The following is a 20,088-nucleotide window of genomic DNA, read 5'->3' on the forward strand; positions in this document are numbered from 1 at the left end:
CTGAAACAAATTTCATCCTAGCCTAAACCCTGCCTAGGCCTAAATAGGTAGTTTAAGCATACCAAATGTTTAAGTTATATGGTTACACTAATTATTAGAACCTCTTACCTTAGGCCTAGTAAAAAAATTGGCCTAGACTACTTGTTGGCTGCAGCATTAAATTTAGGCCTACACATCACTTGTTATTGTGTGTGTTATTTTTTCTTGCCTTTAATTCCTCCTCACTAACATGATAATCAACCTGGGTAACTAACTTAATAAGGTAACTTTAAGAATAATTTCTATTCAAATAAGAAACAGAATTTGTAAAAATAAATTTATTTATAAAACAGAAAACTAATATCAAACTACATATTGTATCATAAGTTAAAAACATCAATATGCAATTAGGTATTTTACAATAATCACTTAAATAAGCACTTCATCTGCCTTAAGTTTGAAGGTTATGGGTACTAGGGCTATCCTCTTCACTCATTACATTTATAAAAATGATCAAGTCACTCGTCTCTGACAGACTGAAAATATCAAACAAAAACGTAGTAGGCCAATTATCTCGAAATAAAATCCCACACTAAACACTTAATTTAAAATTAAAACACATTTCACTGTAGCCCAGTATAGCCTATTTGGCCTTTCTTTAATAAACTCACATCTTTCTAGGTTAAGTTACAATTCAAGCTGTAGTTGTCATGTTTCTGCCACCAGATTGAAAATTGCACAATCAAAATCACAAACAGAATATGTTTATTTTACTTTCTATTAAACTTCCACTAACAAAATCAATTTAATTTTACGTTACAAATTCACTTCAAAGTAAAAACATTCAATACTGACGTTGACATAACTTCACTCCAATCCATTGTTTTGTTATTACGCCAGCCGTCACCATATCTGCTCTATCTCTCTCTCTCTCTCTCTTAGTCAGTCTGCTCATTCTTCTTCTGCTTTGTTTTCCCATCAAACATCTGTTTTGCAGGGCTGACGTTGCCATATTTATCAATGGTGAATGTCGGCAAAATTATCATAAAATTGCTATAGCTTTTTTTTTTGTAAAATAAGTTAAATGTTTGACTAATTTAAATCATGTTTATGTAAACTCATTTGAAAATTATACTTATAGTTTGTTTACACCAATACCACAGTTGTAAAAGTACAAAAATTATCGTGCATTTGGCAACACTGAAAAGTGGAACTGATCAACTGATCTTTTCTTTCTGCCAAGACCCAATGGGATTGCGTCATTCAGATGCATCGATGTTCCTTGCAGTAACTTATCGGTTTGTAAAACTAAACACCAATACCGATTAATGTGACAAAATATCATGCTATATTTTGTCAATATTTTGAACTTTGGGAAAAGTGTCTAGCCTATGTTAAAACGCATGTTAGCGCAACATGCGAGTGATAATTGGAGGTGATTTTAACGTCCATTTGAACACTAATGCTAACTGAAACCCTGCTTTTTACCAATATCCTCAGGTCCTATGGTTTTTACCTAACCAACCTGCAGCCAACCAGGGGGCTTGCCTGCCTTGACAGCACTGCAATCAATTTTTACCCTGAAGACTGCCTCACACTTGTTGAAGACCCTGTGATTGCGGATCACTCAGCAGTTACGGTGACTATACGAAGACATCAAGTAAGTAAGCCCACCTCTCCATCTTGGCATAAGAATTATGTCTTTAATTATAGGACTGTAGATGTAGGTCATTTCTCTATTTTAAGTAACGAGCTCAAGGATGCCTCTTGGTACAATCTTTTGGTTCAGACTGATCCTGGTTGTGTTTTTCAGGCCTTTTTTGATCTTTTTAGCAACACTTTTGATAAAATTTTCCCTTTAAAACAAAGGAAAAGTTCTGGAATAAAATGTAGGCCTACTTCTGGTTCTAAGAAGCCATTCAGCAGACCTGTTTTAAAGGACTGGTATACTCCCCCACTCCAACATCATCGCAATATTGTGATCACTTTGAATGATAGATATAAGAGTGCGGCTACTGTAGACGAAAGGGAATGTTTCTACGGTATGTACCTAAGAGCCAAGAGGATTTACAGGCAAATGGTCGGTAATGCCAAGAAGGCTGCAAATGAAAAATTTATCTCTGAAGCTCACAAACCCTGCAAAGCCGCATGGAGTATTGCAAATGGCCTGCGTAAAAAGACAGTTGATTTTTGTTGCGAGGACAGTCCTGATGAAATAAACAACTATTTCATCGATGTTGTATCGCAGGTAGTAAGAAGTATGCCACAAACGGAAGCCGCAATCACTAATATAGCTGGTCTAACTGTCAGACTACCACTCAACTTATGGAGGCCAGTGACGACAGAAAAGGTGAGGCACATTGTTTCCAGTCTTCGTTCTTCCACCAGTGTGGACATCTATGGAATGAGCTCCCAAGTCTTGAAGGGTGTGATTAGTAATATTGCTGACCCCTTAACCCTGGTTATTAACACCTGTCTGGCTCATGGGATATTCCCTGAAGAATTAAAGACCGCAAGAGTCGTGCCAGTCTATAAGAAAGGTGACAGGGCCTCTATCGCCAGCTATCGTCCAATTGCTAGTCTTCCTGTGATATCTAAGGTTTTTGAAAGGATCATGTATGATCAACTGGTCGAACATCTGGACCAGAATGAACTCTTCTCGGACTCTCAGCATGGTTTTAGGAGGGGCCGCTCGACTTCAACTGCCTTGCTTCGAGTTGCTGAAAGGATATATGAGGCTTTTGAGAACCAAGAGTCAATTAGTCTGACACTCCTAGATCTGAGTAAGGCTTTCGAAATTGTCTCACATGACATCCTTTTAGGAAAGCTTGAATGTTATGGAGCAACTGGTGTCGTACTGGAAACCTTCAAGTCGTACTTGAGAGGTAGGAAGCAGGTTGTTGTGGTTAGGGGTGCTTCCTCTGGTGAACTTTTGGTCGAACATGGGGTCCCACAAGGATCAATTCTGGGTCCTCTGCTCTTTCTCCTAATGATAAACGACTTCAGTGGTGGGGAGGAAGCTCTCCTTTATGCAGACGACACCACACTGATTAGGGGAGGAGCGAGCGTGGACGGAATCAGAGAGGCGGCAGCTGCTGACCTTGCTTTAGCAGAGATATGGTTTAGAACCAACAAATTTCAAGTTAATGCCGATAAAACACAACAGATTGTCTGCAGTTTAAGTCAAGATTTGGCCGTATCACAACACCACCAACCCCAACAAGTTAAACTTCTAGGCTTCACCATAGACAGGAAATTAAGTTGGCAACCTCAAATTGACGAAACATGCAAAAAGTTATCTAGAGTTGTCTTTCTGCTGCGTAGGCTAAAGAGTAGCTTAAGTGATGCCTTTCTTATAAACATCTACCACGGACAGTTTCATAGTCACATCACTTACGGCATACTTCTCTGGGGCCATGCTTCAGGGTGTGATGAAGTGCTCAGACTACAAAAATCTGCCTTGAGAGTCATAACATCTAGCGCTCCTTTGAAACACTGTAAGCCAATCTTTAGAAGGCTAAAGGTGCATACTGTTATTGGTCAGTATATATTCTCCTCCCTTGTACACGTCAGGTCGAACGTTGAGCTACCAAAGACCAGAGGAGATGTTCATAGCTATAATACACGTAGCAGAAGCAAAATTGACATCCCTAGATTCCGCCACTTGGGAACACAACGCCGTTTTCCTGCTTTTTCTTGGAAGTTGTTCAACAAGCTCCCCCCAGAGATCAGCAGTCTTCCAGAAAAAAAGTTTGCCAGGGTTGTACGAGATGGGCTTCTTCAAGGAGCATACTACTCCGTGAGAGAGTATTTTGATAACAAATGGTAGAGTGTACAATCACATCCGTAGTCACCCGCCAAGTTTTTATTTTATTTTTGAAACTTTCAAATTTATTTTCTTGAAAGATACAAGTTTTATTTTGTTGTAAATAATTAATATTTATATTTAAAAAAATTGACACAGTTTATCCAGCTATGCTGGTCAACAACGCAGCTTTGGTAATAAGGTAATAAATGGCAAAATATAAGCAGTTGGAATTAAAACAACAAAATACAACTTGGTTATGAATGGTAAATACAACCTTAGACTAGCTGACAAAAGTGGAATAAATTATTGTACAACTAGTTCATGTTGGTAACACTGATCAGAAGTGTCAACGAAATTTAGTTCCTACTATTTTAGGGTTAATTTTGTGATTTTTGCTTTATTGTTCAGTTATATAACTGGGGGACGAGTTGTTGTTTATGATTACATCGTTTTGAGTTTTTAAATAGCTGAAATAACTGCTGGTCCATATAGATGGAATGTCTACTTAAGTATCCAATATTCAATGCGGGTACATTACATATTTTTGGTCGAGTTTTCGACCACTTAACAACCACTAGTATATATGTATGCATTTGTGAGCAAATGTTCAGCTTGTAGACAGTGCTTATTGTGAATGTGTGTATAATTTTTGTGAATATTCCATGTATTATGACTCATGTTATGTGTATTTATAGTTTATTATTTTTGCTTTTTGTTAAGTAGGCCTACTACTGAATACTGATGAATACAGTCTTTGTCCTGTTAGTATTATTTTTCAAATCCCTAAAATCTTTTGGTGATTATTATTATCACACAAATGACACAATTTATTAACTTTGGTGTGAATAATAGCACTTTAATTTGAACTCCGTTATAACAGTTATTGCCACTTCTACAGCATGTGTATTGTATTTTTGTAGTATCCTAAAAATAATGTAAATATTGTTTTAAACAAATAATAAAGTTGATCTGAATAAAATATAATAGGCTAAGTAAATACTCTAATATTTTTATAAATCTTATATACTAAAAAACTTTTGCAAAACTTACGACAGCTAGCCTGGCCATAAAACTGGAACGAATTACACGCTGTTGGTACAAAATGAAAGATATTCTCCTGTAGATGTGCAGAATCCCATTATACATTAAAATAGGCCCAAAAATAAGCACGTAAAATGAATTTGAAATTTAAAAAATTCAACATGGGTCTTATGGGTTGCAATGTTGGTAACGAAATAACAACAACATATAAACAGAAAATCTAAACAAATGGAGGAAATTCCAATCACATGTTTTATTTACAGCGTGGGGTAAAAGTAGAGAAGTTTGCACAATACATACTTTTGGTCGAGTGTTCGACCACGGGGCGAGCTCTCGTAACTATCTAAATTTCTTCCTTCTTATAAATGACAAAATAGTGAGAAAAAAATTTGTTTACAATGAATCTAATCAAAAAATAATCCCCCTGTAAAGGGCCCCTCCACAGCATAGCTGAGGGCCCCACATGGTCCCAGTCCGGGCCCGTATTTATAATACAATTAAGAGAGCTGGGAAAGGGAGACTTGAGGACGTTGGACTGCCTGACTCATCCGGCAGGTCCAACCGTGGATGGAACGGTGGCACGGCGAATTGACTACTACCTCACGCAGTTCTTGTGAGGTCATGACTATTTTCAATCGTAGCTGCACTTGACGGCCAAGTCTAATTCACCTGACTGTAATTACTGCCCGGGCGTTCCCCACGACGCGGAAAACACGTTCTTCCACTGTCCACGATGGGATATGATCCTCCAACATCTTGGTGTGCTGTCGTTTGAATCGATGTGTGAGATTTTTATGGAGGGTGAGGACAACTGGGACTGCTGGTCGCACTTTGTCCAGAATATTCTTCAAGTAAAAAAATCTGGATCGAATTGCAGTCTAGATTGTATAAGAAATAAATGGCTAGACATGGAGTATGCCCTTTGGGCGTAGGCCTAGTTCTGATGAAGTGCAAAAAGTGTTCCCAGGATAGTGTTTGAAGAGTAGGAGGTTTTGAGTGGGTAGTCTTTGGGTCTTAAACCCGCTAGCCATCTGTGTGCGTATTTTCCAACCTCTCCCTCAAAGAAGAAAAACCAATGATAACAAAATAGAGTATTGGGGTTAGCTTCATTATTGTTCACTCTATTATTTTTGGCCTTGATAAAAAAATCTAGTAAATCTAATCTAGAAAAGTTACTCTAATTAAGAATGACATTCAAATAGTACAAAATGTGAGGTTTGTATATTAAAGGTTCATTATTAGTTTCTAAGGAATAATCGAGAACATATTTTATAATGTTATTGTATTTAGACTCCTGAAACCTACCTTTATTTTTTCAACAAACACCATTACTTTATCTAGGCCCTAATTGCTAAATAATTATAACACTGAACACGCTTCTGAATCCTAAATTTGCCTATGTACATACCCTGCAGTTTCTACCTGGGACATGATGAAATACATACGACTTTTAAAAACCTCTACTGCTACAGAAGCCAAACAAATTATGTAACAAAAAACCGTTTTGACAATTTCCTGATGAGATGGGTCAAAACTTTTGTTCAGGTTTGAATCTCAACAAGACCAACATCGACAATTTTACATTACAGCAAAATGATTTTTTTTATAGTTAGAGAATTTGTTAAAAGTTAGCACATTTTTTACAACACACAGAGGAAAATGTTCCAAGTATAAAGTGGTACTCACCTTGACATTGCGGAGGGAAGAAGGGAGAGCATCAGAACTCAATAGAATCTGAATGTCCTCTACATGTTCTTCTCCTTCAGGTCTTGGTGCTGTGATCTCATCCGCCACCTCCCTGGCAGCTTCTTCAAACTGAAAGCATTAGCATATTACTCATAGTGAGTATTTTACAAACAGTTACTGACTAAACGGTGCGTATTATTTACCACTAATTCAATTTTTAATATCTACTAGCTGTGTACCCGTTCTACGGACGGGATCATGTAGTCAGTTGAAACCTTCTTATAATCACAACAGCATTTGGTTTGCATATTTAGTGTGCATTTTTTCAGATATGCAGGAAAAACTCTGTGTACAGCACTGTTTCAGGGTCTGCTTCCACGTTTTTATTCTCACTTGGTTTTGGATTTAACATTTAATGTAAACATATCAGTGAAAGATAGAAAAAAATAATCCATACAAACTACCTAGATAGATGAGTTACTTCATAGATGTCGTATTCTCCGAACAGATGAGCATTTCATGCAAATGTGGCAAACATTAAGAGAAAACTTGACAAAAATCGCACAAAATTGGGTTTTTGAACGTCCGTTATTTGATTTCAAAAGTAGTGAGGTCATATTTTAATGGCTAAAGACACTCTCGCCAATCCAGTGAATACAAAAAGACTATTTGAATCCCGATCGATGTTCTCGTTTTTCAGGAGAAGGCCGCGTATAATGCCTTCTGGGCCGTGACAGACAGACAGATAGAAATTGAGATCGACTTGTTTTGGCTTCTTTGATGTATAAAACTTAAAAACAACCAAAAAATATATAATTCTGAGCAATGTACAGACAAAACTCTAATTTTATTTATATAGATTACCATCATCAAATGTAGGTTATAATTGATTTTACAACCTCATTTATCATTTCTAGGAAGAAAAGAATTTATTTAATAAACACGTCTGCCTTAAAAAAAATAAGGTTGTCAATGACACAGAAAAAAATATACACTTAAAATATTGAAGGATTATAAAATCTATACAACTGATTAATTTTGATGTTTGCCATATAAATGATTTCTCATTATAGTCAATGAACCTCTTAATGTTTCATGGATAATAATTTTCAAAAAGAATCTGTCCAAATCATATTATTTCCAAAAGTTCACAAACAAATTTGATAATGTTCCTCTAGAACCAATAAGCAATCCAATCACCTTCTTTTTGAAATTTTGCTTAAAATATTGAAAGGTTGGTTCATATTTTTTTTTCTTTTCTTCATTTACTTCTAGGTTGATTTAGGTCTATTATTATTGTCTACCACCACCAATTTTGCATTTCAATGTTGAACTTACTTATTTAAAACAATATTTTTAATAATAAAAATAAATACCCCCGCCGCAACAAACCTGCGGACTAAGCGAATTTCCATTTGTCTGAATTGATTTTCAGTTAAATGTATTTAATTAACATTAGGTTTTATGAGTACCTATGCTTGCTGCTACATGGAGGGTAAAAAAATTGTGTTTTTTGGTAAAATATTACGTAATTACTTAGTACTAGTGTACATGTTGCTCGAATTCGAGCAATTGCAAAGTATTACAGGAGTTATTTTAAAACGAATAACAGTCAGTCATATTTACAATGAGTGTAAAATAGTCAACTCAAAGATTACCGGTGTGTAATTCAGACCATGTTCATCTTCGTTATTGATAAACTTAAAGCATTCCGGCCGGTTTTCTCCTTCTCAAAATGCCTCGCTGTACAGGCAACACCGGTCATTGATAGAGGGCCAATTGAGAACGAAAAGTCGTTTTGGGATAGTGTTATGGCGCATTTTTTACCTAAAAGTTGAGATTGTCCAGGGTCAGGTGCTTACTGTGATGAGTTAAGCCTATTACGCGCCACTGTTCTGTTGCTGCGGTCGTTATCACGATTACGCCTCCTGTATGTTTCGTTGTCGTCGCGTCGGAGGCATTCAACAGAAAAAACAACAAATAAACAAATTATAGCTACCCAAAACAACGATAAATGCACAAATTTAAGTTACAATCATGCTAACACGATCCGTCATAGCAACACAAAACAAAGACACAAATACACAAATTTAAGATACAACCATACTAACACGATCCGTCTTGGGGGTTATGTTTACACAAACTCAAATAGTAAATAAAGGTACTCAATGCGTTTCATTGAATTAAAAAATAAGTAACAGCAATTAAATTATACAGCTGATCAAAATGTAAACAATTAAGTTCTCTATAAGGATAACATGGGAACTTTCAAAGCCACTGGGGCAGAGCCCAAGGGACTTTTTCAAAAATGTAAGGCCAGTTTGCAAATCTACGCGACACGGTCTTTCCAATGAGACGTCAATGGATAAAATCGGTTAAGAAATGGCGGAGGAGTTCAACCGACAAAGTTTCATGTAGCGTATTAATTATATAGATAAAATAAATAAATTTACAAAGTTTGATACTAATTTTAAAATAACAATTTTTTGAATTTTCTCCGTAACCAATAATTGTACAAAAACACTTTGACATACTAAATTACTTGTTTTTTAAAAAGGTCTGGAGAAAAATTGGGAAATTTTGTGTTTAGAAGGTCAAAAATTAGAAAAACCAATTTTTACCCCATAAAACCCCCCGTAAAACCCCGTTCCCATGGTCCGATCATGCTGGTTCGCCAACTCATTCAAGTTTATTCTGCCTTACACCTTCAAACCAAATTTCATCAAAATCGGACAACAATTACTCAAGTTATCGTGTTCACGGACACATATATATATAAATCTACACACATATATATATATATATATAAGTATAGATATATATATATATATATATATATAGGTATATATATATATAGGTATATATATATATATATATACACATATAAAAAGTTTGAACAAATGGTGTTTTCGGCCTCTGGGGACATCAAAATGAAAAAGTAAATCAGTCCCGGGCTTAGGTCTTACCATGCCACCTACGGTAATAGCTACTTCCCTATAGGGAAATTCGCTAAAAGCACACTCCATATACTTTTTAGGATATCTGGAATACAACATGTATGGTAAGGAAAAGTGTACTCTAGAATTATCCTAACATTCTTAACGATGCAAGATGGCCTGCGGTAGATTCGTACAGGTAGTTTTATGCAATGGTAGTATGACACCTCTATTAGATGGAATAACAATAACAAACATCCAGATAAACAGAGCCTCGTTTTATAATGTTCAAAACCAGCATCTGAAAATGAAAGGCATAAGTTATAATGGGTTTCCTGCATTTAGGTTAGGTGTATTGTAAATTTGCTATTGTAAGACTAAGCAGGCTACGTACCACTGGAAGATGTTCAGTTGGTTGTTTGTACAGTTTGTCAGCAAGATTTTCATCAAAACTTGCCAAATCCTCAATGTTTATCTCGAGCCAGTACTGACCAAGATTGTATTGTCGCTTCAAAGCATCTCTGAAAATAAATTAGTGGTGAAAACATAGAAAATATATTGGTAAACACTTCATTTCTTCATTGAATCAAAAACACAGTTTTAAAAAGCTGTTATCAGTGGCTACTACAGTTCAAGATTAACACATTTTTTAAATTCTATATTAGGTAGGCATCTATGCTAGGCCTAGTTAAATTTATCCTAGCACGTGTGTGAGATGTTTCTCATGAACAAATTTTACATGACTTCCTTCCTTTAAATACCTACAAGCTGATTAAACTGGTGCTGAAAAAAGTCTTCTAGGCCTATACCAAAACAACCCTAAAATATTTAGCTTACTCATATTAAGAACATACAAGAGCTCCATTACAGCATCGTGACAAATAAATTATAAAACTAGTAGTACGCTTATTCTGCGCGTAACGGGATGAGTGAACATGAGCGCTATAATGAATGAGTCCACCCACACCTAGCATACTTACTGGTGTCTCTGGTGAACACAATAATGTTATTTGTATGGGCAAATCAACCCATGAGTCGGGGCAAATAATGGTGAGTTGGTGGCTCAGTCGGTAGCGTCACGCGGACTTCAGGCCCAAGGCAGCGATGTCGTGGGTTCGGATCCTGGTCACTGCCACTAAATTTTATCAGTACAGTTCACCTTTGTACTGTACCGGCTCACCAATTGCTTTGCTGTAAACGATCCACGCACGGGCGCTTAGTCTATGTGGACGGGCAAATGCAAGGTTAAAAGAGGCTGCCAACCTCTTAAAAAAAAACAAATCTCAGTCAACAACAAACTTAATAATCTGTCAATCATATTTTTGTCGTAACCATTTGATGATGCTATGTGCTTGATAATATTTAGTTCTTTATTATAATTTTCGTCTGACATGGGAAAATTTAACAGTCTATATGCTATAAAATATGATTGACAGATTATTAAGTAAGAAAACAAATAATAATGATAAGAAATCTGGAGATGTTCAACAACAAAAGAAGAAGTATGTGTGTGTAGAATACTCACACTCAATTCAGTATACACTTACAAAAGAGTTGAAGAAACATGGTATTGAATTAGCGTTTAAGACAAACAACAAGACAATTAACAAATTAAATGTGTCGAATAGTATTATTGACAAAAGTGAGAAGTCAGGTGTGTACAAAATTAAATGTGCAAGTTGCCCAAGCTTTTACATAGGAAAAACTGGACGGACATTCGGAACTAGATACAGAGAACATCATCCATGCCCAAGAACCGACAAACAAAAATCCTCCTTTGCACAACACCTGGTTGACGAAAATCATTACATGTACGATCTGAATAATGGCCTAGAGATACTCCACACAAGCAAGAAAGGAAATAAACTGGATACACTGGAAGAATATGAAATTTACAGAGCTTTTAAAGAAAATAGTTTAGATGACACAATTTTAAATGAGAAACTGCAATATAAATCACACTTCATATTCAACAGCATTTTAAACCAGGACAATAGACCAAAGGCAGGAGTACAAAGGTCAGCTGATAACACCGCTACACCAGCAACGATGCAGGATTAACCTCCAGTCGGCATCTAGCTCTGATCATGTCAATCGGTAACCTGTGTGCGACAGGCCTGTTAGTTTTATTTTCGTGTATTTGTATTCGTAAAATGTGTTCGTGTTATATGTTTCTACTGTGACGACGCTGCTTCAGCCGAAGACGTCTGATGATGGCATGTTAATGCCGAAACGGCCGTAACGGAAGTTACAGCTTATTGAGCTGTAGACAAAAGGTAAAAACAATTTTTTAGTTATATCACAGCTCAGGGGCTAAAAATATGGATTTTAATTTTTCTGAAAGTTGTGAAATTATAATGATATATATTCATAGACGTCAAACTGTTTACTCCATGAATGAAAGAGCTTAGAGTAAAAGTCGTTCTCTCTGTCTTAAGTAGACAACAAAATTGTTGGTCGCAAAACGTAAACAAATAAAAAGAAGAAGAAGGTAGCTCCTAATGTTATTCTTATGGGACAAATTTAAAAATGTTTTTTAAGTATTTGATAATTACTACTGAGCGGAATCGTCTAGAATTTTAATGGTGTCTTTACACTGGTGTCATAACTATTTGTGCAAAATTTTAACACTATAAGTGCAACGGTTCTTGAGTTTTAGGTGCTAACACAGTCACACACATACTCCAGCGGACAACTTTTCTTCGACTCCTCTATACACGATACATAGATTCGTTCACTTCGTTCACTCATCTAATTAAAAAAGGGTAAACAATGTGAGACGACAGAAGCACACAACCAACCCTGCTATTTCACTTGCATATGAAAAAGCAGTATACATTCAATTTTCAAAATTTTTAGAACAATTTAATCTTTTAGATGATAATCAGCATTGATTTTGGAATGGAAGATCAGTTGTAATAAATTGTGATAAACTGGTATTTTTATGGACCTATCTATGACATTCGACAGTGTTAGGCATTCTACTCTACTTGAAAAACTTCAAAGACTAGGAGTAGCAAAACAATCTCTTTTTAATTGCTTGTATTTTGAGGTAGGCTATGGGTTTCAGAGGAGTGCAGCATCGTTTGCTACCCGGTGACGCTTTCATTGGTTGGCGCAAGTTGCTGTTCGCTCTCATGGGCAGCATTGGTGTCGTTATTGCTATTGTGGTCAACTACGAATTGGCGACAAATGACCCTATTCGCTGCTAGTGTATCAGCTGGTTAGAGGTTCCAGGCCTGGCATTGGGGAATTGCTTTCTCAGCAGCATTTAAATCTTTGACCCAAGAGTAAATTGAGGGAATATCATTCATCTTGTAAACAGACATATATATATATCATACAAATGAGGGTATGGGTTGGTATCCCAGTGAGGTCGGTGTGAGGCATGGTTTTGGTAATTTAATAAAAATTTTTAATATAAATATAAATTTTGGTAATATAATATAATTTAAATTTTTCAATAAATACATATAGGCTACAAATAAAAATTTTTGTAAGAAAGAGCTTTTGTTATTTGATTGTGAATACCGGTACTATAAGCTTGGCCTATTGTATTAGTTTGAGCTGAGCTGAGGAGTTATTTAAGCAAACTCGTCATGAAATGTGGCAAGAGTACCTACCTAATTTGTGTGAAATTGTGTGTTACCGGTATTGAAAACATTTTACATTCTATTGCTGTTTGATGCATGGAATGCTTTAAATGACTGGAGATTTTATTACAACTGAGCAGAGGTGAGACAAGTTTTGTTTTTTAAACTAAATTTTTTTTTGTGAGGTGAGGAAATGGTTTGGTTACACCCAGACACCAAGTCAAAAAAATGGAACAACATAAGTTATAAGACAGAGGAATATTCGCCCTGGGTCGCTCCTGACACTTTTCAGCCACATCTACCAGAGACAATGGTACAACGCTGACACTCCCTTTTTTTGTTGAGGGGTGAAAACCCAGAATTGGGGAGACAAATGTACTAGCTAACAGCGCATTTGAAAAGAAAAGTACAAAATTACCATACAAAAATTAACTAGGTGTGGTGCACCAGGTCTGTCTGACATCATGGCACACTTGAAAATTCTCCATTAGCCTACTTATTCAAGCTAAAGGGTGTGCTAACAGCATGGCTCACAGGCGCTGGGAGTGTTAGTTCCAGCGTTGGCCACTACGCGCGCTGCGTGTACTAAATCGAGCTCATTGAATAGCCCTGTGCAAGCCTCTCCTCTCTTGAAGCTTGGAGTAGGAGTGAGAGAGAGCGCTAGCTGTGTTTCTGTCACACTTTCACCTCACCTCACCCCAACGTTGTTTTACCACTCCCAACGCCCGTACACTCTTGTTGGAAAACGTATTAGGCCTACTGTTGCTGTCCCCCAGGGGACATTGGAATAAAGTTTTTTATGGGTTTATTTGTCGTTTAGATGTCGATGAAAACGGCACCAAGACTTGTGTGCCTCTCCATAAACTCGATATTATTTAGACTACTTAGACTAAAGGTAAATGGTTGAAACTTCATATGATGAGTGAAGTCAATAAGTCTAGGAAACTTATTAGTTCCAATTGCAACAACATGATACATAGGTACATGATACATGATCTCTCCGTCCGTAGTCCTTTGCCTTAAGGAATTGGACAGGTCAGGGTTAATACAAAGAACAACAACAAAAAGTTAGCTACAAATGCTTATTATTAGCTTAAAGGTTAATATTTTCTAATTTAAATATTCAAACAAAGTCGGTATACTTCTAAATGAGTTTTGAAATATGACATGAAAAAGTTAGTGGCTACTATTTTTTTATATTTTTTGGTCAGGTAAGTTAAAAAAACTGTGGATTTGGTAGCTAAAGAGTTGAATCTTCTAAATTATATATATTTTTTTTAATTTTTAACTGCTATAGTTTGTTTGTAGTTTTGGGAAACCATAGTGGATACCAGCCGCGGTACGCCGCGTCGCGTCATGCAGGCCTACTACTTGTACTAAAATTTAAATTTTTGATACAAAACTAATGTGGTCGCGGTACGCCGCGTCGCGTCATGCAGGCCTACTACTTGTACTAAAATTTAAATTTTTGATACAAAACTAATGTGGTAACAACATATAAAATGTATAAATATACTAGCTGTGTGCACGTTCTACGCACGGGGATCTTATAGTAGTCAGTTGAAACCTTCTAATATAAAGAACAGCAGTTGGTTTGCATATTTTCAGATATGCTGCCATGCTGGCCAAACTATGGCATATTTTTTTAATGATTCACATTTTAAATGTATCGGAATTTATGCCAAATTTATGTCAAATTCCAAAAGCATTCTGTTCCTACATTTTACTAGGCCTACTTTTAATTAACTATGATTTTTAGTAAAGTTTAAATATAACTTAAGCCTACTCACATGCCCTGTGTTAATTAACGATACGGTAAGAAGTTTTTAGTTGACATAAAACATTGTTAAAATAAGCTAAAATTTAGTTAAAACATTTACTTTTTTGTTTAAGATTTTGTGCAAAGTATTGATGGAATTCATTTGTAAAAGGTATAATCTAACTACCAGGGAATGAAATGTAGCTAATAGGTAGTTGTAAATCAGTGCATAATAGAGCATTTTCATTTGAGTGGTTTTTAAAAAGAGTACCTACTTAGGTGAAGTGAGGTAAGTGTGACATAAAAATCATAAAGTTCATCTTTACAATTTTTTTCTAGGTTATTTCTAAAGCTAGAAACTTGAAATTTTTAACACTTAAACTTTGGAAATATCTTTATTGGTAAAAAAAAACCAATGTGATAAACTTATCCTTGCACTATTTTTTTTTTTTTACTTACAAAAAATGCCTGCCAGCTGTCACACTTGCCCCATGGGGTCGGGGCAAGTGTGATAGCGGCCTCTATAAAATCCTGTATCTCTTTTAATGGTAAATGGGGCAATTGTAATAAATATCCCGTTAGGGCCTAGTGCTCTTTCAGGAACATTTTGATTTAAGTCCCTATCATTCTTACTTTTTGAGATATTTACAAATGAAATAAAGACGTACAAATCTGCGGAAATTTGTAAAAACTTGCATCAGATCACACAGATTACATCAGATCACACTTGCCCCGGGTGTCGGTGTCACACTTGCCCCAGCCATTGAAAAATTTCCGGGGTAAGTGTGACATGTGGTTTTAAATTTAATGATAAATTTGTACACGTTTTAAATATTTTTTTTCTAAAAGTTTAGCTTTAAGGCTCTTTAAAAATCCGAGTTTGATGTAAATTGGTCAAAATTTAAAATAACTACAAATTAAACAAAATTTCCGAACAAACTTCGATTTTGACCTAAAATGTCGGACTTATAAAAGCCAATAAAATCAACATACAGTAGTTACTAAATTGATAATAAACTATGTAACTAGATACCTACCTTATATGTCAAACATTATTTCTATGACAAAACCAATTTTTTCAGCGATTCCCAAAAACAAGATGGCTGGCTATCACACTTACCCCACTCCACCCTAATTAAAAATTGAATGCTACACAATTTCTTACTTTTACTACAAAAATAACCACGTATTTTGGTTGATTAGACCATCGATGTGATGTATATAACCTAACTGGATCGCGCCCTGCCACGAGAGTACAGCGCTGAAAACGAGCCGGCGCACAGTAGGCTCCCCCCACCACCGGTGGGCAACCACGCGGCGCCGGCGACTGTCTCGTGCGTTGACTTCTGCATGTGTGCACTGTTTACATCCTATGTGTAATCACTGTCGTACTCGTGATGTTAGTGGTGGTATTTTTTGTTATGTCTAATGAAAGTTCTACATCATGCCGCAGAGGTGTGTCGCAGTTAGTTAAAAGTATATACAAAATCTTAATTCTTTGCAAAAAGATGAAGGATTAGCATTGGCTAACAAGTTGTCTGACAAGCATATATGTTACAAAAACAGGAAAATGAACGTAAAAATAGCAGCTCAAACGTTGAGCTCTGGCGTTGCTGACGCTTTAGAATTTTTGTTAATGAAGGAACATCCCAATTTTGTAGGTTGTAAACCAACCATCGATTTTATTCGAATAATTGACCAATTCTTTGACATTTTCAACAGTAGAGACCCGTTTGGGAAGAATTTCAAATCCCCCATAAAGAAAGAAAACCTTATGTACATTAATATGATCTTAGACAAAATTTTAACTATTTAAAAAAAGTTTACAAATTGAAAACGTCCCCATCTTAGAACACTCTAGAAAGACATTTGCTCTCGGTTTCATTACTAACATCAACACAATTCACATTTTGATTGATAAACTACTAACTGATCTAAAATTTAATTACATACTAACTTATAAATTTTTTGACGACGCAGACAACGACGACGACTTTGAACTTATGATTAATCTTTGCGAGGATACTAATAGTACATTTAAGGACTACGCATTGTACTATAAATGTGGTTTTGTGACAAGGAAAATTATAAATAAACTAGAATGTGAGGAATGTACAAATCTATTGGTTGATGACGAACACAACTTAAGCCCATATACACATTTTACAGAGCATGTAAACAGGGGTAAACTAGTCAGAGCCACGTCAGATGTGTTTAAGATTATAAAGTTTTTGTTTAATCAATTCAGAAATTTTGCTGCAACCAACTGGGCTAAAATGAATGCCTATAATTGTGCTTTGGCATCAAGGATGTTTGCTGGCAATGTATTCCGAGGCCACAGATCAAACGGAGATCTTGGTGAAGAGAATCATGATCTAATGCTCATTAAAATGATAAGCATGTTGTTTTCTAAAGTATATTGTCATAAAGTGTCAAAAGAAAAAACCTTAAAAAGTAATGTTTCAAACCTCGGCGTTCGGCAGAAACTAAATAAACTTATTTTGTTTAGCCACGTCTAGCAAATTATTGAAAATCTTTCAAATTTATGATTGTTGTCTAGCAAATGATTTCTATTTGTAAAAGTTGTTTTGTTGGTTAGATTTAATTTAAGTTATATCAGAACTATAAAAGTTAAGTTTTATTTCCTTTGATTATTCTACACTTGGGAATTCAATACCGGTAGGCCTACTGAAGTTTTTCTCAATACTGTGAGAGTGAACAATTAATGTTATATAATATAATTTAACGTCAACTGATGTACTATATAACCCAACTGACTGAATAAAATAATCCATATCGATGCATATACATACCATCAAAACTGTGTTATAAATCCAAGACTACCAAAAAGAAAGTTCAATTTTAAATATGTGTTCCGGGTCCTTATAATTATAGTTTAGATAATGTACCTATGAGAAAAAATTACATACGATACCATACACGAAAAGAGAAATTCATTTAAACATTTTGGTGACAATAAGGAAGTAAAAAAGTGCGATGTGTCGGTGGTCACAATGCTACTTCAATGCTATGGCCCACTGCGGTTGCCCACTTGTGGTGGGGGGGAGCGGCGCGGCGGCGGCGGACCGTTTTCGTTTACCAGCTGAGCGCGATCCAGTTAGGTTATATACATCGATGGATTAGACATTGCTAAGTCGGGCTCGCCCTCATTTTTAATATCATGCTTAGGCCTAATTTATGGCTTAACTTATAGCCTAGTTCAGTTTTTAGAATACAATGTGTGTACTGTAGTTTTATAACTGCATACAATGCTCGATTTGAGGGGGAATGGCGTTCCAGGACCTCTTTTCATGTTTTAGAGCTTTTAAAAAAATCATCACTGAATTTATTGGCGGGAGTCTATGCCCTATTGTTGCCGTTAAACGCTAATGGCGATCGCACGTAATCGGCTGGAGTTTCGCGCAAATAAGTTTTGCCTCAAAAGTTGCCTGAGGTTTTTTTGTGTACCTAGTCGTAGTCTAAAGCTAAGCCGAAAATTAAAACATTGCCTCGGAACTGAACTACGTTGACACAGTATCGAGTATCCAGTGGGCCTAAATAATCCACAATAATTATGGTTATGATTTTGAGATTTTATATTGTAGGCCTAGGCTAGTGTTAGGTTTTACGTGGATGGATAGCCTATTTTAAACATGTTTGTGTTCACAAATTGTTTAATGTTTGTAGTACGGTAATTAGTACACTTTTGAAATTGAGCTATGAATTTGGCCAAAGATGTATGTAATGAAGTACGGTAAGATTAATATGGACTAGCCTATTTATTTACAAGCAAATATAGCCTACCGGTAATTGGAAAATTCATTAAAAGGTGTATAGAAATGTCTGATTTTCACTTTAATATATGCTCAAGTTTTCCAGGGGTAACCCCAGACCCCCATTTTTGCTGAGGGGTATTTTAAACCCCCCCGGTCAGTACAGAACCGCTATCACCCAGTGGAAATTCCTTAAAATATGCTCAGAGTTAAACTTAGTTTAATTTATTAAACATCAATACAAATGTAAACAGACCATTTAGAAGCGATAGGATCGAACATAATTCTAATCGCTATAATATCAATATGGGCCTATAGGTAATAACCAAACTGGTAATACATTGCAGGTTCTCTACGGAACTGTACCCTCATCGGAAATGATATTAAGATTTAAAAAACCTTAACTCTCTAGGCTAGGCTACACCAAATGATGCAAAAGTATGTTAAACTTACCTGTACTTGTAGTTGAAATTTCCTTCATGGAACTGACGTAAAAAATCTTTAAATTTCTTTTTGACAGCCTGTAAATTTACTTGTCCTGCATTTGGTTGATCATCACCGAAGTTGTCCGAGAAAAAGAGCCCAGCATCATCAAACCCCTCCATTTTCGCCTTCTATGTAATTTTGATTCCTCAAATGTCAAGTGAAATAAATGCGTGTCCAACTGAGTGATGGTCCCCTTTGAACTACTAACTGTACTACCTCTTCCAAGAGTGACAGTGACAGTAAGATAGCGAAAATAAAATATTCTTGATAGCCCCCTGTGGAAAGAGTTGAAAAATTGCAGTATCACTTCTATATTATTTAAAAACTCGTTTAACAAACACCACAATACACAGTGAGAACCTTAGCCAGGATGTGCAAGGGCAACGTCGTCTTACCGCCACGGCGCCAAACAAAGGAAAAAAACATCAATAAAGGCGGGAAAATTATTAATATACAATAAGTAACGTAGAGTCATTGGCATATGTGATGAATTGCTAAATGGTTTAAGCGTTGATTTTTAAACAATTTTTTTTTTTGAACTCACAATCGATTTTATTAAGGCAATTTGGTTAAAATCACCAGAAATATAGGCAAATCCCTTATAAGTGACACTGACCACACTTTCTCACGGCTCACCTCGTGAATAAAGAAGACCCTGCTACAGATGAAAATTGACGATTCTCCGATCGGCTGATCACGAAGAAGACAAGAATGTAAGATATGTAAGATGTAGCTCTTACTATTCTTGAAGACTTCTTTAAGGATAATTTCCTTATCTACTGTATACATAGGTAAGCATTTTTGAAATAGTATTTTGCAGAGAGGTATTACCCAGTGCTTTAATTGGTCAAAAACAGCCTGGAAATAACATAAACTAAGTTAAACGCCACCGGTGACGTCGCCTGGTGACCAACTGTAATAGGGCCCTAACGGACATCTCACACATACACACCTTACACATACATTGGAAAGACTGAAAGAGGTGAGTGATAGTAAGGGCCCTATTACACTTGGTCACCAGGCGACG

The 20,088-nt window shown here is 36.0% G+C and overlaps 1 protein-coding gene across 1 annotated transcript in view; it reads right to left on the reverse strand.

Annotated features, from left to right (window-relative positions):
* LOC128984259 (DNA replication licensing factor Mcm5) overlaps positions 1-19,451 on the reverse strand; it is a 124,822-nt gene extending 105,371 nt beyond the window's left edge. Inside the window, exons 1-3 of the mRNA XM_054403564.1 lie at positions 19,029-19,451; positions 9,845-9,971; positions 6,515-6,643 (exon numbers count right to left, since the gene is read on the reverse strand). Coding sequence (XP_054259539.1) covers positions 6,515-6,643; positions 9,845-9,971; positions 19,029-19,180 — 408 coding nt within the window. The 5' untranslated portion in view covers positions 19,181-19,451. The remainder of the gene's footprint in view (positions 1-6,514; positions 6,644-9,844; positions 9,972-19,028) is intronic.
* Positions 19,452-20,088: the final 637 nt, after the last annotated feature.

Source organism: Macrosteles quadrilineatus, unplaced genomic scaffold, assembly GCF_028750875.1.
Source record: "Macrosteles quadrilineatus isolate MER2022 unplaced genomic scaffold, UCM_ALF_1.0 Scaffold_1__1_contigs__length_201487025, whole genome shotgun sequence".
Lineage (NCBI taxonomy): Eukaryota > Metazoa > Arthropoda > Insecta > Hemiptera > Cicadellidae > Macrosteles > Macrosteles quadrilineatus.